At 40.5% G+C, this 23,627-nt stretch overlaps 1 protein-coding gene across 4 annotated transcripts in view; it reads right to left on the bottom strand.

Annotated features, from left to right (window-relative positions):
* SLC25A21 (solute carrier family 25 member 21) overlaps window positions 1-23,627 on the bottom strand; it is a 460,856-nt gene that overhangs the window by 170,676 nt on the left and 266,553 nt on the right. For all 4 annotated transcript variants that reach the window (XM_045187980.2, XM_053929134.2, XM_045187975.3 and 1 more), the window contains one exon: window positions 15,507-15,555. In XM_045187980.2, the coding sequence (XP_045043915.1) occupies window positions 15,507-15,555 (49 nt within the window). The remainder of the gene's footprint in view (window positions 1-15,506; window positions 15,556-23,627) is intronic.

Here is a 23,627-nt window from a genome sequence, read left to right as displayed (position 1 = left end):
CCATGAAGTAATGTTTGCAAACCACTTCTCTCTCCATAGAAGTCAACTGCCTGTGATTCAGGGCTCTGATGTGTCTCCATCTCTGACTGCCGGGCCTCCTCCCACCCCTCCCAGAGGCTCGCAAGCACTGGCCAAAGAATCGGTTCAGACGGTTCCCAGAAGTGAACCTCTGGGAGTTAAGAGAAAGAGATAAATAACTTCTCAACCTGATGTTTAAGCAACAAGAGGCCACCAGAAAGTTTCAGCGTCAATTCTGGAAATGTTTTCTGAAACATCATAGAGTCATGGGAGAAAAATATTTTAGAATGACAGAATTCTTAGTTCCCAACCTCTCCATACCGTCTATGACCATGTTCTTTTGTGTAATGTGATCAAAATATTGAACCCTGAGTTTGTATTTTCTGACCCCTGACCTCTCACAGGTGTTCTGGCTCATTTCCTGAGAGTTATGTTGGATTTGGGAATGCTTCTCTCTTTTCTCCCATCCCGTCGTTACAGTTGGAAACTGGGAACACCCGCGTACAAGACCCTGACTATGCCAGACCCTCCCCGTGCTACCCCCAAAACACTCTGAAATGCTCTCTCAGACCTGGGCAAGCATCTGGGCAGGGACACTATTCTCACACTCTGGGAAATCAAAATGTAAAACCATAGTTCTTTTCCAATTCTTCAACCGGAAGATAAACTTTAGGGTCATTTCTTTTTTCTTTTTAAGCCCAACACTTTCCCCATTTTAGTAATAAAAGAATCAAAAAACCAATTTACTTAAGTTTTCAGGATGTAATAAGGAAACAGAGATGCTAATTTGGAATTCTTTAGGACCAAACATCAGCATAAAACAAAAATTATTCCAAGATTGTTGCTTCAGAAGCGACGGTTAACATTTTCTTAATACATCTCTCCTGCTCTCGCCACCCCCCCCCCCTCAGGTTCTAGGGGAAGAGTCTAGAAAATATTACTTTTGGAAGTCATGCATTTTTTTTTAAATAAAGCTGGAGCCCTGCATGACACTACAAATTCTAGTTGTCTCTGAAAGAGAAAAAGTTTAAGATACCTAACGATTACTGATTTAAAAAAAGAAAGATATTTCTACACCTTTTAATTCAATGAGTTAGACCAATTACTAGGCCAGGAAAAAGAACAACCTTGAGGAATGCAATAGGTTCTGCCTACTCCAAATGTCATTATTCATTAAAAAAATCAAAACACAACACCTAGGCCCATGCGTTGTGTAGATAAAAATAAGACATTGTGTGCACTAAAAACACTTCCCTCAGGAGCATCCAGGATGGCCTCATGAGGCCCATCTGTCCCTACCGTCTTGCCTACCCAGCCTCACGTCACGCAGAGAATGAGTGGTCCCCTTCCTAGTCTAGCGGGTGGGGTGGTCATCCATGCATTAGACCGAAGAAAGAGGGTTGAGCCTTCTCAGATGAGAATAGACGGAATGGAGAGAGACTCAATGAATGCAGGTCCAGACGACAATTTCTCCATGTGCCAACACTCTTCTAGACACAGTATACATACAACATAAAAAGAAAGAAGTGGAGGTGGGCAGTTAGTGAGCACACACACAAATCAACTTGATAAGATCAGAAGACTAGAGCAGAGATAAATGGGGTAAAGAGAAAGAGGAACACAGGAGGCCACTTTAGATGAGACGGCCAGGGGAGCCCCTCAAGGGAGATGACAACTGAGCTGAGGTATGAAGGCTGAGAAGGAGCCAGTTGTTCCAGGAAAAAGGGATACCACGCACAGCGGAGAGCTTGGCATGCTCAAGGAATAGAGAAATCCCACTGCTAGATAGGCACGAAGACCACATTATTTTTAAGCAATGAAAACATGGCTTTAGAAACATAGAATATCAAACTGGAAGAAGCCGCTGAGATCATGTGGAGGTATACCCTTAATTTCCAGGTGAGAAGTCAAGTCCCCAAGCAGTTCTGTTGACTCACACAGCTGGGGCCAGCAGCGTTACACTAGACCTCTGGTCTCCGCTCATCATCTTTCTGCAACACCCGCTGCCTCCCTGTGCTGATGCACGTTAATCACATTCTCCCTGGACACCGAAAGCCTGGGCGCAAAGGGATGGTGTCTGCTAACCTGTCCTGTGGAAGTGAAAACGGTCAGCATTCCAGCCAGCTCCCACTTTAGAACATCTAAAAAGAAAATCAACAGTTTTTCCTTGTGTGTACTTGCTATGTTTAAGAATGTAAAAGGACACAAATACAGAGATAAATTCTAAAGCTTTGAGTGTTTAGCAGTACTGAATTACATCTGATGGTGAGACATCTACCATGATATGTTGCTTTTTCACTAAAAAGAGAAATGCATATCTTGGATAAATTTTCATTACCCAAAACTGAGGATATTCAGTTCAATTTTGGATTGCTTTTGCTATAAAAGGAAAGTATGTAACCTATTAGGTACTCAGAAAAGTTTCACTGGAGAAAATATTATTCAATAACCCCCAAATGGGAAAACTTTCTTCTGTAGGAACTTGGCCCAGAGTATGTAGAATTGCATCTAGAGAATATACAGCTCTATTTATCATCTTGCAAACTTCTTCATTATGTCAAAACTAAATCTCAGCTGCGCCCTGACTGCAAAGCAAAAACAATAAGGCTATTTTAGCCATCTCAACAAGAATATTTTGAGAATTAATCGATTTTCCAGGAATGTTAAACAGTTTTATCAATTTTTGGTCAAGGTTCACAGTTAATGACATTACATTATCAGCCTTAAATTTGTTTGCCTAAAGAAATTTATGATTCTTATTTTTGCTTCACAGAGAGGAAAAACGATCTTGTAGACTATCTGCAATAACCAAAGTTTAAGCTTTGCTACAGCCCCAACAATTTAGATTTCATTAGGCTGGATCCCCACTCTAGCTCAACTCAGAGGCGGCTTTCCCGTGGGCACTGCCTGCGCTTCTAGGTTCAGCTCACAGTCAGAGCTTTTTCTTCTCAAGCAGCTTCTTTCTCAACACGTACAAGTTTTCTCACGCTACAGGAACAGTCCAGCTAAGTAAGTCCCCTAAAGTGTTTCCCCATGACACATGACTTTTTTAAGGCATATTCCAGCCCTTTTGAGACAAACACCTGTTTTTTTGTTTTTGTTTTTAAATAGACATGGCTGAGGAGCAAATGCCCCTGGATAAGACAATTTTATTTTCCCTGGTAGCAGATTGCTTAGAGCTTCACTAGGAACCATTTACAATGAAATAAGTACTATAGCTCCGCAAAAAGCAAACATTTTAAATTTCACTTTGCCTCTTGAATGTAATAGACCTAGAGTTTATCTCAGCCTTTGAATAGCCCGTGAAAATAGACAGGTATTAGTTCCAAATCAACCCCCCAAAGCTGTACTTAAAATAGGTTATGAGAGAGAAGTTATTTTTCACACTGAGAAAAATAACCCATTTGTTTTTAATTCAAAATGATCCCAGATCAGTTAATTTTACTACTATATTTTATAGTCATGTTAAGTTCTAATAACCCAAAACTGGAATTTAAGCCACGGCTAAGGCAAAAATATCTTATTGTAGGGGAACCTGTGATGAGCATTGGCTAAATAAGTAGATGAATGAAGTTTCTGAAAATTTATTTATTTTTTTTTAATTTTAATTTTTTATTGTTATTCAATTAGTTGCTGAAAATTTAAAAGCACTTGGGAAAAAACCCTAAATGGTCCTGGGGGTGGGGGGTGGGGCCGGGGAAGCACAGGAGATAGTCCTCATGCTGATGCGCATTTTAGAACTTACTTTCCCTTGACAAGGATAAGAAATCTAAGAATTATTTACCTCTCAGCTTAAAAAAGGAAAAGATGTTTGGAGAAGGCCATTGACAGGCATGAAGAATGCGTAGGTTAAGATAATGCAGTATTTTAACTCTATTAAAAAGTAAAGAGAACACATGGGCACTTTTCCTTCTCATGCTCTTGGGCTGGGACTGCCCGTGCCGTGAAGCGGAAGCAAGACAGAGGTATCCAAACAGAACACCCTGTATGTTATTAGCTAAGGCAGAATCTTCTCGGCTTATTTAATTAAGGAATAATAGCTACTGTACTTTAAACAAATACTGATCTTTACTTTAAAAATGTAGACAGAAACACAATTTAAGGAGAGATTAAACACTTTACAAAGATTCCACAATGTGAGTCATAAAAACAGCATTCTCCTCTAGGGGGTGATTTCTAAAAGAATTTCACATACAAAAAAAAAAAAAAGGAAGAAAAGAAGGAAGGAAGGAAGAGAGAAAGATTAGAAACAATAGTTCAAGGTTGTAAAGTGAGTTACAGTTGATTTATTAACATAATAGAACTTTGTTATTCTATGTGGGAGGAACTGACTGGATTTTTTTAAAGAAAGGATTATCTCCTTATTCATAAATCTGAAAAATAATTTTCGCCTATGGTGGCAAGATTATTCTGCCTAAGATCTTTGGGACCGATTGTCCCCCACCACCTCAGAGCAACAGGTCCTTATTTCAGTCTGTCTCCTCCTCGTTATTACTGGGCCACTAGACAAATGATTGAAACTGCTCAGTAGCAGCAAAGGCCAACACGTGTGGAGCACTCCCTATGAGGAAGGAAACAATTGCAACCTGGCCCTATGTGGAGTGGGAAGGACCACCAAATGTGAGGGAGCAACAAGACTTTTAAGTGTGGGCCCTTCTGACTTTTCCACAGTTCTGATACACCCTCGTAATCCCAAAGAGAGGCAGAGCATTGTCCAAATACAAATCCCGGAAGACATATTAATGAAATCTTTTCATGGGTCATGGCCATTACACCCAAACCCTCTGCCTTGCTCCAGAAAGTGACACCTACCCGGAGTGCAGACATGCAGCCTTCTGAATGCTGCACAAAATAGGGTCATTTTCTCTGGTTTTAGGGTCATGCTGCGGTTATATTAGTCTTTTGAATGAAATCACTATACAAATGTGGGACCTTTTAACGTTTGCCATGAACTCATTAGCCATAATGAATTTAATTTGTAATAAGGCACTTAGGTGGGAGCAAATGTCATTTTAAAGCACACATTTATTCACTGAACACATACTCAGTGCGGCCCTACAATGTGCCAACCAGAACGTAGTTGTCACCTCGATCCCTTCCAAATTTCTTATCCATTTTGTGCCCCATTTTTATTGGGTCACGTCCGTAAATACGATCCTTACTGATGACTGCATGGAAAAGAGTGACGCAATCAACGCAGAGTTGCAGTGTGCCCACCTCCCAGTGTTCCCTGCTTTGACTCAGGAACTGAAAAAAGACCTTGCAATTATGAAATAAGTCCCAGAGAAACCTTAAAAGAGTCATAGAACTTCAAAAGTGAACTTGAACTCGCACTCAGATGTATTTGGGGATCCTGTAACTGTTTCATACCATTGTATGTGGCCATTGATTGAATTAGCTACATGACAGAGCCCCGAAGAAGACATGGTCTATAGGAATGTGGTTCTACTCCTCAGTTATTTTACTTCAGACACATTCTTTCCATGATTGGAAACCAGCCATGACAGTGGTCTAGCCCTGAATTTCTATGCACAGTGAGAAATCAGGCGAAACCATGGTCTAACCCTGAATATGATCTCAATGTTTTACAACATGGACAAATCATTAACATACAGAAATAACCCTCTCAGCTGGCCCGTTAAGTATTTTTTTTTAATCCTATAGACTCTACTGCCTTTGCTCTAGACTCCATTCTAACTTTTTCCTGCCATTTTCTCCCCATTTCAAAAGATTCCTTCCCTTTTAAAAAAGAGGTTGTTTGGGGGGGAAAGCATTCTTCATTCCTTTGTTTCCATCCTGCTGTTCTGTTGGCCCCAATGGTTGTTCAACGCCCTCGTTCAACCTCTAAATTAAGTGTTCATTTTCAAGTTCACGGCTCTCCCCCTTCCCTCCCCCTTCCTTCCCATCCCGGCCCCCCGCCGTGAAGGGAGGTTGTAGATGTTCCCAAGTCCTTGGCTCTTAGCTCTGTGCTGGGCTGCCCACAAAGCAGCCTTTCACCATAGCCCATCCTCAGATTTCTCTTTTTATTAAAGTTTGTGGTGGGCTTATGCCTCTAAATCATTTTTACCCATTAGAGCCATTTGCCTTCTCTCCATAGCAACCAACACTAACTCTTCTCCAGTCTTCTGGCACTGATTTTTGCCCCTGTAACTCCACTCAGTAGGACAAAATGTGTTTTTTCTGGCTGTAGGTAATATATTCCCATATCACTCTCACAAACCACAGAATGAACTCTGCAAGGAAACTTCTGCTCTTCTACCTCCATTCACTGCAAACAAAGTCGTTTACATTAATGAAACCAATGAGAATCACAGGTTAATGAGATATTCACACACACACACACACACACACACAGATTCTTTACATCAAGACTTTTTACTGAACTGTCTATAGGGTATTCAGCACTGATTTCCAAAGGCTGACCCAGTGACCAGTCTGAGCTCGCTGCTTAAGCTTCACCCAGGAGGACATTAAACATAAACATCGGTAGGCCCCACCCCTAGAGTTTCGGATTCAGCGGGACTTGGGGGCCTCCGATAGAGAGTGTAAATCAGTCTCAACAGCTTGAGTAAAAGCCCCACAAGCACATATATAATAAAACATGGATGCCAAGTTTTTAACCCATGTGAGTCTCCAGATTTCACACAGTGATTAATATGTTTTGAGAGATGTATGATAAGACTTCTCGGTGCAAGTTAGGTCCTGATGGGGGGAAGGATAAAGACAAGGTTTGTGCTGGCCCGTCCACTCGATGCCTATGTGTCTGTAAGGAGATGCGAAATGCCTCTCCCCTTCTCGCCTTCCCAGCACCCACAAGAATACATGCCTTGCAGCTCTTTAACAGCACATGCTTTCAAAGGACCAGTCCTTACAGGATCAGTAATTAATTCAGTTTGCACCTGATTTATGCCCCTTTCAAAAATGAAATAAACCAAAATGATGAAAATGAGTGGGCTGGGTGAGGGAAACAGAATGAATACCTCAGTAATTCTCTCTTCCTGAAGCACAAAGGATCACTTCCCTTCCTGGAAACAAAAGTGTGAAAAGGATGTAAGCTAAAACCCCTTGGACTGTGACTTCAATAAATCTTTGGGGCTTTGAATGCCACTTTCCACACGCAGGTACAACCTTTTAAACGCATATGCAGTAAAATTCCCTCTCACCTCGGCCTCTGCTTAGTTACAATTGTCGACCCCATTCCAAGAGTATTCTTCTTATAAAGCAACCTGTGGACCACTTCTTCCTCTAAAGAATTCCTTTCCCATCGCACTCCAGGCCTGTGGCCATTGAATCTGAAATACGACTGGTCAGTCAGGACTGAGATGTGCTTTGGGTATAAAATATGCACTGGATTTCAAGGACTGGTATAAAAAAGAAAATATCTCATTAACAATTTTTATATCGGTTAACATGTTGCTATGACAATGAGTGGGCATATGAAGTTAAGTAAGTTAAAATTAATTTTACCTGTTTCTTCCTACTTTTTAAAATGTGGCCCTTAGAAAATTAAAATGAAGTATGTGTCATGCATTTTATTTCCACTAGCCAGTGTGGTCCTAGAAGAAGTCCATCTTACAGCTTGTCACAGTGCCCCCTAGGCACCTTCAATCCCTTGTGCCGGCTCAGTGCACCCACCTCTCATCTTGGCGTGCCCAGTGGAAACCTCCCACCTCGCTCTTTCCCAGATCAGTCACTGAAACTCTACCACAGTTTCGTTTGCTTTTGCCCACCACCCCATCAATTAATTTCTCCTTTTCTATTTCAACAGATTCATACTTCTCACATTTTTCATGAAATCTTACATTTTTAAAAATGAAGACAACAGAGGGGCATATTGTTCACTTTCTAGACATTCTACTTTGGCCATAGAACTCATAGGGCTATTATTTCTGATTGTTACCAAATATTCGTTCAATAGCATTCACTGGGCACCTCCAGGAGACCAGGCACTGTGCTGGCCAGGGGGTTAACTAATAATGTCAGCACATAGCCCTGAAATGAAGCATGGAAAGATGCCAACGGGAACATAGACTAAACCAATGCTCTCCTGCCCTCAGACCCAGAAGGACGCTCTACTTGCAAACGCCCCTCTCAGGAAGGATTTAAATGCAGTGCTCACATAACACAAGTCTTCCGGCTCGGAAACTTGAAACCGCCTGACTCCACAGTAAGCATTTCCCCTCTCCCACACTTTGTATTCTCCCTCGTGTTTCCCTCCATTTGTCTGTGTAGTCCCCTTTCTTTTCCTTTGCTGAAACAGTATTAAACGTGATATATTTAGTTCTCACAATAATGTAGACACCATTACTGTTCTCATTTAAAGATGAGGAAACTAAGGCACAGAGAAGTAACTTACCAGAGGTTATACAGATAATCAATAAAGAAACAAGATTTTAACACAGGCAGCCTAACTCTAGAGTTTTCTGCTTGGGCAGATTCTTTCTAGAGTTCGTAACTATTAGATTATCCTCAGAGAGAGTACAGAGAAATGCCAAGGATCATGTAAGCTTGAAGCTGTTGGGGCCACTGGGTGCCAAGTGAGAGAAGCCACCCTAAAATGAAGCCTATAGACAAAAAGGGAAGCTAAAAGGCAAGGGAGAGAAAGGAAGAGCGTGAGAGTGATAGAGGCTGAGGGAACGAGAGACAATAGGAGACAGATGAGATATCACTGTTTTATTTAAATTCCTGGAGAATACAAAGCTAGAAATTGCCTTTGGTCTTCCTAGCTATACAAATATATAGGGTCTTTTGTCATTTGTAGCTATAGGTTCTTAACCAGAGGGTTGTAGACCCTGAGAAAGAAGATACCTACTAAAGAGAGTTCCCGGTGGCTAAATGAGCTCAAATTAGAAAGGTCCTAGCAGCCATTTCTACACAGGGGCCTCTCACACAAATTGCCCTTCAGGGAGAAGCCTGCACTGAACAATCTGCCCCCGCACTGAACTGCCTGCCTATACTGTGTTTCTGCCGGCTGAGCCAGCCCTTATAAAGGAGTTCCTGGGGTCCTATTTCAATCAATAGGACTGAGGCTTTCCCCATCCATTTGGAGCTGTGCAGCTATGTTCCCATGAACATCTTCAGTGACCAATCAGAGCAGCTCTAGTCTGACCGATCAAGACAATGTCTTTCGGACCAATCAAACTGTGAGGATTTGGAGTCCTCATTTGCATGAGAACAGACCAATCAAGGACCAGGGCTGGGGACTTCTCTTAATATAAGTCAGCTCCCCTCTGTCTCTGAAAGCATACTTTTCTTTTCCACCAACAACTAAGTTTCCTTGGTTGAGTTGAAGCACTAAAGATGTCTACCAGAGCAGAGTGAACTGGCACAGAAAGGAGCAGACCAGAGAGGTACAGAGCAGACCAACACAGAGCACAGCAGACCAATGAGGTACAGTGCAGGTCTAGCCAGAGGGGGGCCTGGCCCCAGGGCTACCTGATAGCCATGCTGTTTTCACAGCAGCGCTGTATCACTGATTGAGCTGTTTTGCACTGAATAAAGTTTCTTTCTTCACTGCATCCCAAACTGGAGATTCCTGTTGGCATTGAATGGGTGCCAATGACCATGGGTTGACAAGGTCCACCCACAATTGTACACAAAATTCTCTGTATATGAACAGAACTATAAAACAGTGTACACACACCTCAGGGGAGACTCTCAAGGGAGACTATGATTCTACCTAACTGCCACGTGTACAGCATTGCAGCCAAACCTCCTCTGCTAAAATCTGGTGAGAACAAAGCAACTTTCATGTGGCTAGCCTATGCTTACATTAGGTCTACTCCTGGAGCTGTACTTACATAGAGCAGAATAAAGTATTTCCTATACAAAGCCAAGTGCCACAGTGCCCAGAATCTCTCCATAAAAGATTTATTGATTATAACTTCTAATTATCTTTTAAAATGCAGAGTGTGTTCCTGTTAGGCATGATGAATTGAAAATGCATGCTTATAATCTAAATGTGCACTGATGAATGAAGAAGAAAACGTGATATGTGTATATATGAGAATGTATAATGGAATATCATTCAGCCATAAAAAACGATGGAAATCTTGCCATTTGTGACAACATGGATGATGAATGGACCTTGAGGGCATTATGCTAAGTGAAATAAGTCAGACAAAGACAAATATCATGTGATCTCACTTATGAGTGGACTCCAAAAAAAGAAAAAAAGAAAAAAAAAACCCAAGCTTATAGATACAGAGAACAGACTAGTGATTACCAGAGCCTGTGGGTGGGGGATGTACAGATGGATGAAGATGGTCGAAAGGAAAAACCTTTCTAGTGAGAGCCTCCAGCTTTCACTAGACAGATCTGCTACAGCTGTAGCTCCTACCAGGTAACCCTGGCCCCTGGCCTCCAGTAACACCACCACTCCCCTCGATCAGTCCAGCCTGGGGTAACAGAAGTGATCATTTACAGAGTGAAAAAAATAATGAAAAAAAAATCCCTGTGAAAGAAGAATTTGGAAATATGCATTTAGAATCTGCTATCTTTCATTCAACAAAGAAAAGAATTAGGCACAAATATATTCCCCAAAGAAAAGACTAGACTTTAAGAAGTGAACACATTTATTTTGCCATGCTCCAGCACATGAGATAGTGTGGAAAACAAGCCATTTCTCCATTTCTATACTCAGGTTAATTAAGTGAATCACCCTTCAAGTAATGATAACTAAGAAGGGCAAACATAGCCCACAGAAAACCCTGTAAAGCGAGTGAGATTGGGCCTGGTGTCCACCATGCCCCACTTGGACAACGTCTGCAATGACTTAGGCCCCAGTGCCCTTGGATGTCATTTAGAAAAGCAACCCGCTCAAATAACTAGTGCTACATCGTTTCACCCGTTATCTCTGACAGTGTGCAGTTCATTTTACTTAGAAGTGTAGTTATGTCCTAAACCACATAAGAGTGAGAAGAGTTTAGCGCTATTTAGTCTGTTCTGTCTACTCCTATCACCCGTGTGTCAGTGTCTAGTGACAAGTCCTACCAATCTCACATATTCTACGTCTGTTGCAAAGTTAGTTGCACATACTTTGGACTTTCAGTTTACTCTATGGTTGTGGGGTTTTATTCAATACGCTCTTTATTACTATGCAGGTCAAATACCAGCCAGTATCTAGTTCCCTTCTCCTTTAGGGCAATTGGAAGGATTATATTTTTCCATCCCCCTGAAAGCTAGGCAAGGGCTTGTGACTAATTCTAATAAATGAATGCCATTTTCATGAAAACATGTACATAAAAAAGGAGATATAAAGCACCAGTGGCTTTGTACATCTATTAAAAAAGTTATTCTATTCATCTCCAGTACAAAGAAATGATACAGTAGTCATCTACTGATTTTTGACTGTGTGAGAGGTTGCCGATCCTAACCCCACTTTGTTCAAGGGTCAACTGAACAATAGTTTTTGAAGTTCATTGTGATGAGATTCTTATTAGCTCATCAGACTGTGAGCTCTCTGAGGGCAAAGCTAGTCTGGAACTCACACATGCTAGATTGTCAGTACAGGTTTGTCAAATGTATGAATGAAGGATTGAGTGACTGAATAACCATAATTTCAATAAGATGTCTTGTTTAAATCATTCTTGTTTCTCCTCCATGCTCATTCTAACACTTCTCAAATGTAGGCAATTGCCTTTAAGTTATACTTTTATTCCTCAGCGAGACTAGCAAAAATATTATGGCTTTTCAAAGAAGGTTAATACGAAATCTAAGAAGGAAATGCCAGTGAATTTTGCTTTTTGTTTCTGAAGCCTATAAAAAGATAGTCCAGGGAGTGCAGGCATCTTATATTTAAATACAACTCGTGGTTTTGTTCTTTCTCTCTTTCAGTTTGGTGACTTGAAGCTGCTTTGGTTGAATGTGTGCAAACTCCCAAATTCATATTTTGAAGCCTTAAGCCCCAATGTGATGGTATTTAAAGGTGGGACTTTGGGGATGTAATTAGGCTTAGATGAGGTCATGAGGGTGGAGCCCCCATAATGGGATTAGTGCCCTTATGAGAAAAAGAAGAGACATCAGAGCCCCTCTCTCTGCCACGTGAGGCTAAGGCAAGGTGACTGTCTACAAGTCAGGAAGCGAGCCCAAACCAAGAATCACACTGATAGGCACCTTGATCTTAAACTTCCCCGCCTCCAGAACTGTGAGAAACAAATGTCTGTTGATTAAGTCACCTGGTCTGTGGTATTTATTATAGAGCCTGAGCTAAGAGTGAGGTCATAGTCTCATCTTCTATTAGAAACATAATATGAATGAATTCAGCAAAATAGCAGGATACAAAATTAATACAGAAATCAGATGCATTTTTATATGCCAATAATGAAGTAACAGAAAGGGAAATTAAGAAAACAATCCCATTTACAATTGCTTCAAAAAGAATAAAATACCTAGGAATAAACCTAACCAAGGATGTAAAAGACCTGTAAATGGAAAATTATAAGACACTGAAGAAAGAAATTAAAGACACAAATAAGTGGAAGCATACACCATGTTCATGGATAGGAAGAACTAACATCATTAAAATGTCCATGCTATCCAAAGCAATTTATAGATTCAATGAAATTCCTATCAGGATTCCAATGACATAATTCACAGAACTAGAACAAATATTTCAAAAATTTACATGGAACCACAAAAGGCCCAACAGAGCAACAGTGATACTGAGAAAGAAGAACAAAGTTGGAGGAATAATGCTACTTAGTATCACACTACACTATAAGGCCATAGTAATCAAAATGCATGGTAATGGCATAGAAACAGGCACTAGATAATTGGAACAGAATATAGCCCAGAAATAAACCCGCATTTCTATACTCAACTAATATTTGACAGAAGAAGCAATCATATACAATGGGCTAAAGATAGTTTATTCAATAAATGATGTTGGGAAAATTGGACAGATAGATGAAAAATGAAACTAAACCACCTTCTTACACCACACACGAGAAAAAATTCTAATAGATCAAAGATTTAAATGTTAGACCTGAAACCATAAAAATTCTAGATGAAAACATAGGCAGCAAAATCTCAGACATAGCTCGTGGCAATATTTTATCAGGTATATCTCCCCAGGCAAGGGAAATGAAAAATTAAATAAACAGGACTACATCAAACTAAAAAGTTTTTGCACAGCAAAGGAATCATCAACAAAACAAAAAGGCAACCCACAGAATGAGAGAACATATTCGCTGGCATATCGGATAAGGGGTTAATATACAAAATTTATAAAGAAGTTATAAAACTCAAAACCAAAAAACCCAAACAATCCAATTAAAAAATGGGCAAAGGACTTGAATGGAGACTTCTCTGAAGAGGACATACAGATGGCCAATAGACGTATGAAAAGATGCTCAACGTCACTAGTCATCAGAGAGATGCAAATTAAAACCACAATATCTCACATCTGTCAGAAAGGCCGTCATCAATAAATCAACAAGTACCAAGTGCTGGCGAGGATGTGGAGCAGGAGGAACCCTCATGCACTGTTGGTGGGAATGCAAATCGGAGCAGGCACTGTGGAAAGTGGTATGCAGATACCTCAAAAAATTAGAAATGGGTCTGCCTTTCAACCCAGCAATCCCACTTCTGGGACTATATCCAAAGGAACCCAAAACACTAATTTGAAAGAACATGAGTACCCCTATGTTCCTTGCAGTGTTATTTACAATCACCAAGATGTGGAAGCAGCCCAACTGTCCATCAGTAGATGAGTGGATAAAACAACTATGGGACATTTACACAATGGAATACTACTTGGCTATAAAAAAGAAGAAAATGTTATACTTTGTGACAGTATAATGGACCTGGGGAACATTAACCTTAGTGAAATAAGCCAGTCAGAGAAAGACAAATACCATATGATTTCACTCGTATGTGGAATCTAATGAACAAACTGAACTAACAAGCAAAATAGAGACAAACTCACAGAGAGCAGAATGACAGCTGGGTGAGGGATGTGGAGGTGAAGGGCTGGAGGGATTAAACTAAGAAGAAAAAAGACTCATGAACATGGACAACAGTGTGGTGATTGTGGGGAGTGGAGGGAGGTATAAGGGGACTCAACGGTAATAGAAAAAAATACAATAAGAAATTAAAAGTAAAAAAAAAAAACCAAATGGAATATGATATGCACGCCATAGTCACCTTCCTTGCTTTCAGCAGCCAGCCTAAGATTCTGTGGCCTCTTTAGGTAAATTAGCAGCGTGTCCATTCACTGACCAGCCTAGCTCATTAAATACAGTAGTCCCCCTCATTTGTGGGGGATCCATTCCAAGACCTTCAGTGAATGCCTGAAACCATGGTGGATAGTACCAATCACTATAGATACTTTGTTTATTCCTATCCATACATACCTATGGTAAAGTTTAATTGATAAATTAGGCATAGTAAGAGGTTAACAACAATAGCTAATAATAAAATAGAACAATTATAAGAGAATACTATAATAAAACTTATGTGAATTTGGTTTGTCTCTCAAAATACCTTACTGTACTGCACATACAGTGTGGACATGCTGGACAAAGAAACAATTCACGTCCTGGGCAGAACAAAGTGGGACAGTGTGAGATTTCACCATGTTACTCAGAAAGGTGCACAATTTAAAGTTTGTAAACGGTTTGCGTACGGAGTTTTCTATTTAATCTTTTCAGACTGCAGCTGACCGTCTGTAAAGGAAACCTCAGAGAAACCACGGCGAAGGGGGACGACTGTATTTCCTAACTGTGGCAGTAAGGGTTTGCTCGACCCTCTGGTCGCACGGCACTTTTTGCCATTACGCTGCAGCCCGGGTGCAGCATGCCTGGGTGTTGCACAGTACAAACAACTGGAAACGTGTAGCACATTCTCAGAGCTTCTAATTTGAAAAAAACAGAGGGGTCCACAATTCAGCCACATGGTTAGCTTTTTAAAATGCTCCAGATCATATTAAAACTCATAAGATTGTTGTCTCTTGATAAATAGATTTAATACATTGCCCTTATTTGGATCTGCCTTGAGTAGCAAATGCATTTTTCCTGGAAATATGGCATTTTGCATTGGCAAACAGTTATAGGAATAAATTTGTTAAGCACCATTTAAGAAGTTTACTTGAAATGTTGGAGTCTCACACCAAAATGCTGACTATTAAAGAGCAATCTGTTATGTGCAATGCCAGATGAGAGTCGGCTGTAATAATTCACTGGGCAAAGTTTAGGTTTTACATCAGTTTGATAAATTTACCGCACTTAACCAGTTTAGCCGCAAGTCACACCTCATGGTTGCATCTGAAGGCCATAAAATATTGTACACTTTCAGATGACCTCAGACCAGAAACGCTTTTCACTGTTCACATTTTATCTGTCAAATAGCATTTTCTTTAAGAAGTAAATATAAGTGCCATTATTGGGAGAAGCTACCGGCTTGGGACAAGTTCTAGCATTTAGTGTTCTGACAGACCTTAATCTGGATATCAGCCAAAGTCAATACAACTTGTTCATGCAGAACCTTACCTGGTTTTCACCACATCGAGGGGGTGCATCAGGCAAATTTCTACAAGACCTGAAAGATGATAAAGAAAAGTCGAATAAACACTTATGTAAGCACCGTTTCTTATTTCCTTAACCCTATTGATTTCTTGAGGATGAAGATTCAAGTAAAAAACTTGGAACTTTGGACAGGAAAGCTAATAGTTGTAGGCTAGTGGCAAAAGACAAAGTTATGATATGACTTCACTGCTGTGGAAGCAAGGTCTGTGAGTGAGTATGTGTCGGTGTCCTGGCAGAAGCAGGAAGGTGGTGCTGTATGGAGAAGAAAGTGAAAAGGAAGCAGATGTCCTAAATTCCAATCAACTAGGCAGGAATTATTGTGTACTAATCCAGTCCAATAAGTAGACATAGGAGGAAGAAAGGGATGAAGGAAAACAAGGAAGAAGGGAGAGAAGATCTTTCCACATCCCCTACGCCACCTACTAACATGGCAAATCATGAACCTCAGTTTCAGGATTCATGAAATAAAGATAACGATTGACAATAGAGAACATGTCTTAAGTGTTTATTGTATGCTAGACATTGTTCTAAGCAGTACTCAGTTTATCTCATTTAATCCCCACTAGAGCTCTTTGTGATAAAAGGTAATATTATCCACGCTTTACAGCCGAAGTAATTGAGGCACACAAGGTTAAGTAAACTTCTCTAAAATCTCATAGCTAGGAAGTAGTCTTAATCTCATACAGCCCACGATCTAAACAGTGAGGAAGGATTTATACCGCTTCCTGCAAATTCATTGGAAAGCCTCTTCCTATCTGAGTAGATAAGAATAGTAGTAATAACCATGACAGGTACCTTACCTGCAGTCCCTACACAGTGGTGGTCATTTACCATATTATCCCCGATACGTACAACTACTGGCCAAGGTCAGTGTTATCACTACCTACTCGAAGACAAGCAAACTAAAGTTGATAGTGTTAACTGATTTGTCCTAAAGCCATCCAACAATATTTGTGGGTAGTTTCTCTTTTTTCCCTTTTTAAATTATATTTTATTGATTACGCTATTACAGTTGTTCCAATTTTTCCCCTTAGCCCACCTCTACCCAGTACCCCCATTCCCTCCAGCAATCCCCCCTTTAGTTCATGTCCATGGGTCATGCATATAAATTCTTTGGCTTCTCCATTACCTGTACTGTTCTTAACATCCCTCTGTCTATTCTGTACCTACCAATTGGTGATTCTTAATCCCTGTACCTTTTCCCCCATTTTCCCCTTTCCCCCTCCCAACTGATAACCCTCCAAATGATCTCTATATCTATGATTCTGTTCCCATTCTGCTTGTTTGCTTAGTTTGTTATTTGGATTCAATTATTGATAATTGTGAATTTATTGCAATTTTAATGTTCATCACTTTGATCTTCTTCTTTTCCTTATATAGCTCCCTTTAGCATTTCATATGATAATGGCTTGGTGATGATGAACTCCTTCAGTTTTTACCTTGTCTGGGAAGCACTTTATCTGCCCTTCATTCTAAATTATAGTGTTCTGGGTAGAGCAACCTTGCTATAGGTCCCTGCTTTTCTTGACTTTGAATATTTCTTGCCATTCCCTTATAGTTTGCAAAGTTTCTTTTGAGAAATCAGCTGACAGTCTTATGGGAACTCCCCTGAAGGTAACTAACTGTTTTTCTCTTGGTGCTTTTAAGATTCTCTCCTTGTTTTTAACCTTTGGCATTTTAATTATGACATCTTGGAGTGGGCCTCTTTGAATCCATCTTGTTTGGGACTCTCTGTACTTCCTGTACTTGCATGTCTATTTCCTTCACCAAATTAGGGAAGTTTCCTTTCATTATTTTTTCAAATAGATTTCCAATTTCTTGTGCTTCCTCTTCTCTTTCTCACACCCCTATGATGTGAATGTTGGAATGCTTCAATTGTCCCAGAGGCTCCTTACACTATCCTTGATTTTTTAGATTCTTTTCCTTTCTTGTTGTTCTGATTGCTTGTTTATTGCTTTCTTATGTTCCAAATCATTGATTTGATTCTATGCTTCATCCACTCTATTGTTGTTTCACTATAAATTTTTCTTTATTTCAATTTTGAATATTTTGTTTCTAACTGGATGTTTTTTATGTTGTTAACGTACTCACTAATTTCCTTGAGCATCCTTATAACCAGTGTTTTGAACTTCACATCTGATAGATTGCTTATCTCCATTTTGTTTAGGTCTTTTTCTGGAGTTTTCATCTGTTCTTCATTTGGGCCACGTTTCTTTGTCTTGTCATTTTGGCAGCTTCCCTGTGTTTGTTTCTATGTAGTAGGTAGAGTTGGTATGACTCCCTGTCTTGGTAGCATGGCCTAATTAATGTTGTAGGTGTCCTATAGGGTCCAGTGGCATAGCCTCCCCTATCACCTAAGCTGGGTACTTCAGGTGTGCCTTTTGTGTAGGCTGAGTGCACCCTTTTCCTGTAGTTGAGCCTTGATTGCTGTTGGAAGGTCAATAGAAGGGATATCTCCAGGCCAGTCTGCTGCAGGGACTGGCTGCAATCACTGACCACCAACCTCTGCCCTCTGTGGAGGACCAGCTGTTCAGGGGCACAGTGGTGGTACTTTGACATGGTCTGTAGCTGTCTATGGGTGTGCAGGCTGTGGGGTTTCCCAATTGGTGCAGGCCAAGGTCAGCCCCTACCTGTGTTCTACCCAGGACCATCCAGCTTGAGCTATAAAGCAATCTGAGATGGCTGCTACTTGTGCTATGATTGGAGGTTCCCAGGGAAAACTAACCCATTTATCTAGGCTGGCTGCTGCTAGTGCCTGACCTGGGGCCACTTAGCAGGAGGTATGTGGGCTGAGGGCTCACTAAGGCCAGCTATTGCTTGTTTGAGAGGATTTAGGAAGTTATGAAGCATGAGCCAAGACCAGCCATTCATATGGAAAAGCCACTCTTAACAGCTTGAGGGGTCCATAAGTTGGGTGGGATGGAGCCTCAGGAAATCTCCAGGTGCCGGCAAACAGTGTTAGCCTTGTTGATGGAGTCTCAGATACGGCACCCATGTGACTCTATGGGGGAGGGGCTCAGAAAGGTAGCAATGGCCTCTCCCCACCTTTCTGTCTGGGAGAAAGCTGTCCCCCAGCTCTCACCTTGATGCCAGACACTTCAGCTCCTTCCCATATGCCACTGGTGCCTTTCAAGCTGCTACCCTGGTACTGGAGCTCAGAGGGAGTGAGTCTGGGTAAGTTTGTGTGAGGGCTCTTTAAGAGGAACTACTTGGGACTCCAGAAGTTTCTTCCACCAACTCAATCCCCACTGATTTTTGCAGCCAGAAATCATGGATTTATATTCTTGGCACTGGAACCCTGGGCTGAGGGGCCTGGTGTGGGGCTGGGACTCCTCACTGCCTAGATATCCCTCCTGAATTATTATCCACCACATGTGGATGTGGGGTAGCCCATTCCATGTATCCATGTTTGCTCCCTTCCTACCAGTCTGGATGGATGTGGTTTCTTTAATTCCGTAGTTGTGAGACTTCCATTCAATTCAATTTCTGATGGTTCTTAATGGTGGTTGTTCTATAGTTCAGTTGTGATTTTGATGTGGTTGGACAGGAGGTGAGCACTGTTGCCTACACCTCGATTTTGGCTTCGGGCAGTTTCTTAAGAACTGACCACCTACCTCTCTTCATTTGCAAACTAATTCAATTTGAGCTTCTCTGTAATTTAGTTCTTCTTCCTCATCATATTTATAGGCACAAATGTCTTATTCCTCTGCTGGTCAGGTCCAGGAAGCTCAGAGGGCTTGCACCTTCCAAAAGGTTGGCTTTGCTTCCCAAGAAGCTTAGGAGGTTCTTCCTGAGTAAGCCTGCTGTAGTTTACAAAGTCATATATATTGACCAAAAATGACTGTCCTATCTTGGTTAAAATAGCAGAACTCAATATTGATTTCATTCCAGCAGGAATGCTCCTTAGTCATTTGTAACTAGGTCACTAACCTAATCAGAGTCATGGCCTAGAGACTGGAGAAAGGAGCAGAAATAAGGGGTAACAGAATTATGGGGCAGAATTAATAGTAAGCCTTTGAGCCACTGTTTTTGAGTAATGAAAAAGCCTTGTTATTCAAGATAGCCAACAGTAAGGTCTCAATACACTTCCTTTTGCTTGAAATTTCACATTCACCTTGAACCTGGAAGTAAGAATCAGGTGACCAGAGTCATCATCCTGGTGCCTTCAGGAAATGAAAAATTTACCCCTGGAGGCATCAGTTCCTTTTCTGTGAAGGGAAAGGTTAAATGGTCTTTAAAACCTTGGAACTCTACAATAGTATTCTATCTTTGCATCTTCATTCTTGAATCTTATAATTCTAATTTGTGTTATGTTATATTAGCTAAAAAAAAGATAAAGCCCTAATCCCATAAATAAAGATTTAGCCTGGAAACTCAGACTCATAGAATAACATTCTCATCAAGCACTGTAGCAAGTAGACATCTACCAAGGGCACTTCCTTGCATCTCAGGAGCATAAAGGAATAAGACACCGCCAATCAGTTTACCAAAGAAAGTGCACAGAGCTTCTCTCATTGACTTGGCAGTAGAAAAGAAGCGAAATAATAAACACTGAACAGCACTAGTTGACATACCTCTTAAAAAGCTTTCCAAAAGAACCAATAATCCAACTTAAAGAAAAAAGGCAAAGAGCAGATGGAGAGAGGATCCCCCAAAAATAGTTATAAAGTAGCAATTTAAAAACCATAGAAATAAAAGAGTAGAATAAATTATACATGTTATATGTGATTATAATTTTATGGACATATTAATCTTTATTTTTATTAAAATTGATGAATATACAACATAGAGCATTACTTTAGGACAATGTGGGCACAGTGAAAGTATGTCAAATGAAAAATGTTTCATATGCTGCGTGCATTTTATGTTTTATTTTTAACCCAAAATTTGTAGAATGAGTCAATGCTACTTTGAAAAATAAACTACCTGTAAAAATACAAAAAAAACCCCCAAAACCCAAAACAACTAACAGCAGAACTTGGAGAATCTGTTCACATTTATATGTACCAATTTGTTTACTTGCAAAGTTGTTCCTGTTTCCTTTGTTCTAATGTGCATTACTGGTAGTAAGATGTTAATAATCTTTCTTTTCCCAGAGAATAGTTATTTTCATCTGAGGCCATTGCTTACTTATCACAATAACAAGCAAGCAAGAATTGGTACTAAATTATTAAAAATTAGACAAAGAATAATTTTATAAGGTTTATGCAAATTAAGAAAGCCCAAAGCAGATAGCTATTGTGAATTTATCATATTGTACATATTTTTAGTCTTACAGATTCATACCACTTCAGTAAGATTCAAATGAAACTGGTAATGCTGCCCTATCACGGGCACAGAAAAGCATGGGCTAGCCTGTGAACCTAAACCTTGGGGTAGTCCCTGAATTCTCCTTCCTTTGAACTGGCTCAAGTACATGCCTTCACCTGAGCCAATGTTTCAGGGGAAGGATTGACACCTCTCTGTCACAAACTTCCCCCCCTCCCCAGCCTCTATCCCTTCTGAGAAGGTCTCCCGGCCTGTTTAAGCACAAATCTTCACTACACATCAATTCCATCCCTGTCCTCTATTATAACCTGAACCACACGTCTTTTCCTAAGAAAAGTACCAACACGATCATGCAATGATCAGCTATGACTGGTGAAAGAACAGTTTCTTCTCAGTGTTTGGCTCCCTGTGCTTTTCCTTTTCTCTGGAATACTGTCCTTCTACAAGGACACACACACACACACACACTTCTGAGAATCCTGCTTACCTTGAGTTCTCACTTTGGGCAACCATTTTCCCAGAAATAAGGGGCAGAAACTGTTAGTTGCCCTCTAATACTCACCCCCATTTCTTTCTGTCTGTGCAGAATAAATATTGCACTTCCCAGCCTCCCTTGTTGCTAGGCATCACCATGTGACCAAGTCTGGTCGATGGAATGTATGTCCCTGTGCTAGGCACTGGGGACACACCCTGATGCAGTAGGAAGGGTACCTGCAAGGCTGAACGACTTCAAAAGTGGACACAGATGTGATCCACTGAGAATGGCCTTTTATGTACAGGGAAGATGTTGCGCTCAGAATAGAAAAATGCATAAATAGAGAAATAGAATAAAAATGCATATGTTTCAGGCCCAGTGGTTCAGTGCTGCTATTTACAGTATGAAATGTTGCTGTTTATGTTCTGCATTATTCTAGTCTTGCATTACTGTTGACTTTTATGCCAAATTGCCAACTCTCTTCAAGGAACTGTGCAACTAGTAACAGAATATATGGACAAATATTTTTAAATGTTTAAGTAATATTTTAATTCATCTGTTGCCTGGGTTTTCCTTATAATTGAGATTCCTTGTCCCAAGTGATAATGTTGATTTATATGAGGTAGACCATTTGAAAATATATCTCACATATAAATATGAATACGAATCTCACCAGGAAGCAATTCCTAGAGTTTTTCCCTACTTTGTCAATAACCACTGGCACATACATATCTCCTAACTCAATAATACCTTTTTCTTTAGAGCTGGGAGTTGAAAACCACATGAAAGGTATCCTTTGCCAGAAAAGACAGGATTGCTCTTATTCTAGAGAATTAAAATGCTTACAACATAACGCAGAGGATCCATTTTTTTATCCATCCCTCTACAACCTGGGCCATAGAAAGAAAAGAGACAGTAGAGGGCACACGACCACGTTGGTGGACTGACTGACTATGGAACATGCCCCACACCTGCTCCCTCCTGATGGAATCCTAAAGTACAGAGACCAGGAATGAGGTTCGTTGCTGTGCCTCCCTTTCTGCCCCGCCCCTGCCTTTCCCCAGGCGGTGTTACAATGGGCTGCAGGAGCCTTCCTAGCCCCAGGATGGGGGAATGTGGACGACAAACCGGTTGTCTGAAAGTTGACTTGAATGTAGATTATTGAGGAATAATGTCACGAGACCCTCACTTAAAGTCTTAACATTAATTTTAACTATTTGAAATGTTACTATCCATTTATCTGTTCTAAGATATATTATTTGAGAACAGAGTATTCTAAATTTACTCTGCCCCATTACCACTATGTCAATTCACTGTTCCTTTCTCTACAATTTCATTATGTAACAATTACTATGTTACATTTTCTATTACTAATTATATTATATTGCATTATAAATATCAATAATAGCATTTATCATACCATGCTGCGGCTAGTAATACATAGAAATATGTAACCAGACATTGCAGCCTATGTGAATGACATCTTCTAGATCTGTGAAAACATGTGGTCAAATACCAACCACTAGCTCTTTAAGAAAGCGGAGTATTTAACTTTATAGGCTCACTGAGTAAATAATGTCAAATACATGAAATGTACTTGAGAAGTTTTCTATCCACACTCACTTTTTGGTGCTCCCAACCCATGGTTTTAATTACCACCTATACGCTAACCACACACCAATTTACATTTACAGTCCAGACTTTTCTTTCAAAGTCTAAACTTAAACATCCTATTGCCTATTTGACATCTCTGCTTGGATATTTAATATCCATCTCCAAACACACACGTCCAAAACTGGAGCCTGACCCTCCTCCTTCCACTCCAAATCAAAAATAAATAAACAAATAAAAACAAAAACCTACCTCTTCAACCTTATCATCATTGTGGACCCTTCTTTCTTTCAAAACCCTCTTCCAATTTGAAAATCCCATTGGCTTTCCTTTAAAATTTGTCCAGACCTCACTTGCTACACCGCTGCCCGCCCCCTCCATTCAACATCATTTCTCAGCTGATTAAGTGCAGCACCTCATTAACAGGTCTCCCTCCCTCCACCTTTGACCCCTTCCATCTGTTCTCACCCTGATCCTGTAAAAGTGTAAGTCACTTCATGTCCTTCCTCTGGTCAGCAACGGCTCCCCATTTCGCTCAGAGAAAAGACATACTGCATTCCCTCTCTCACCAACTCTCTTTCTACTCTCCCACTCACTCATTCTGTTCTGGCCTCAGCGGCCTCTTCACTCTTTCCCAAACTTGCCACGACTACTCCAGCTTTCAGCCTTTGTGCTAGCCGTTTCCTCTGCCTGGAACACTCTTCCCCCAGATTCTGCTTGACCAACTTCTT

The sequence above is a fragment of the Desmodus rotundus genome, chromosome 7, assembly GCF_022682495.2.
Source record: "Desmodus rotundus isolate HL8 chromosome 7, HLdesRot8A.1, whole genome shotgun sequence".
Taxonomy (NCBI): domain Eukaryota; kingdom Metazoa; phylum Chordata; class Mammalia; order Chiroptera; family Phyllostomidae; genus Desmodus; species Desmodus rotundus.
This window is presented reverse-complemented; position numbering and strand designations above follow the sequence as displayed.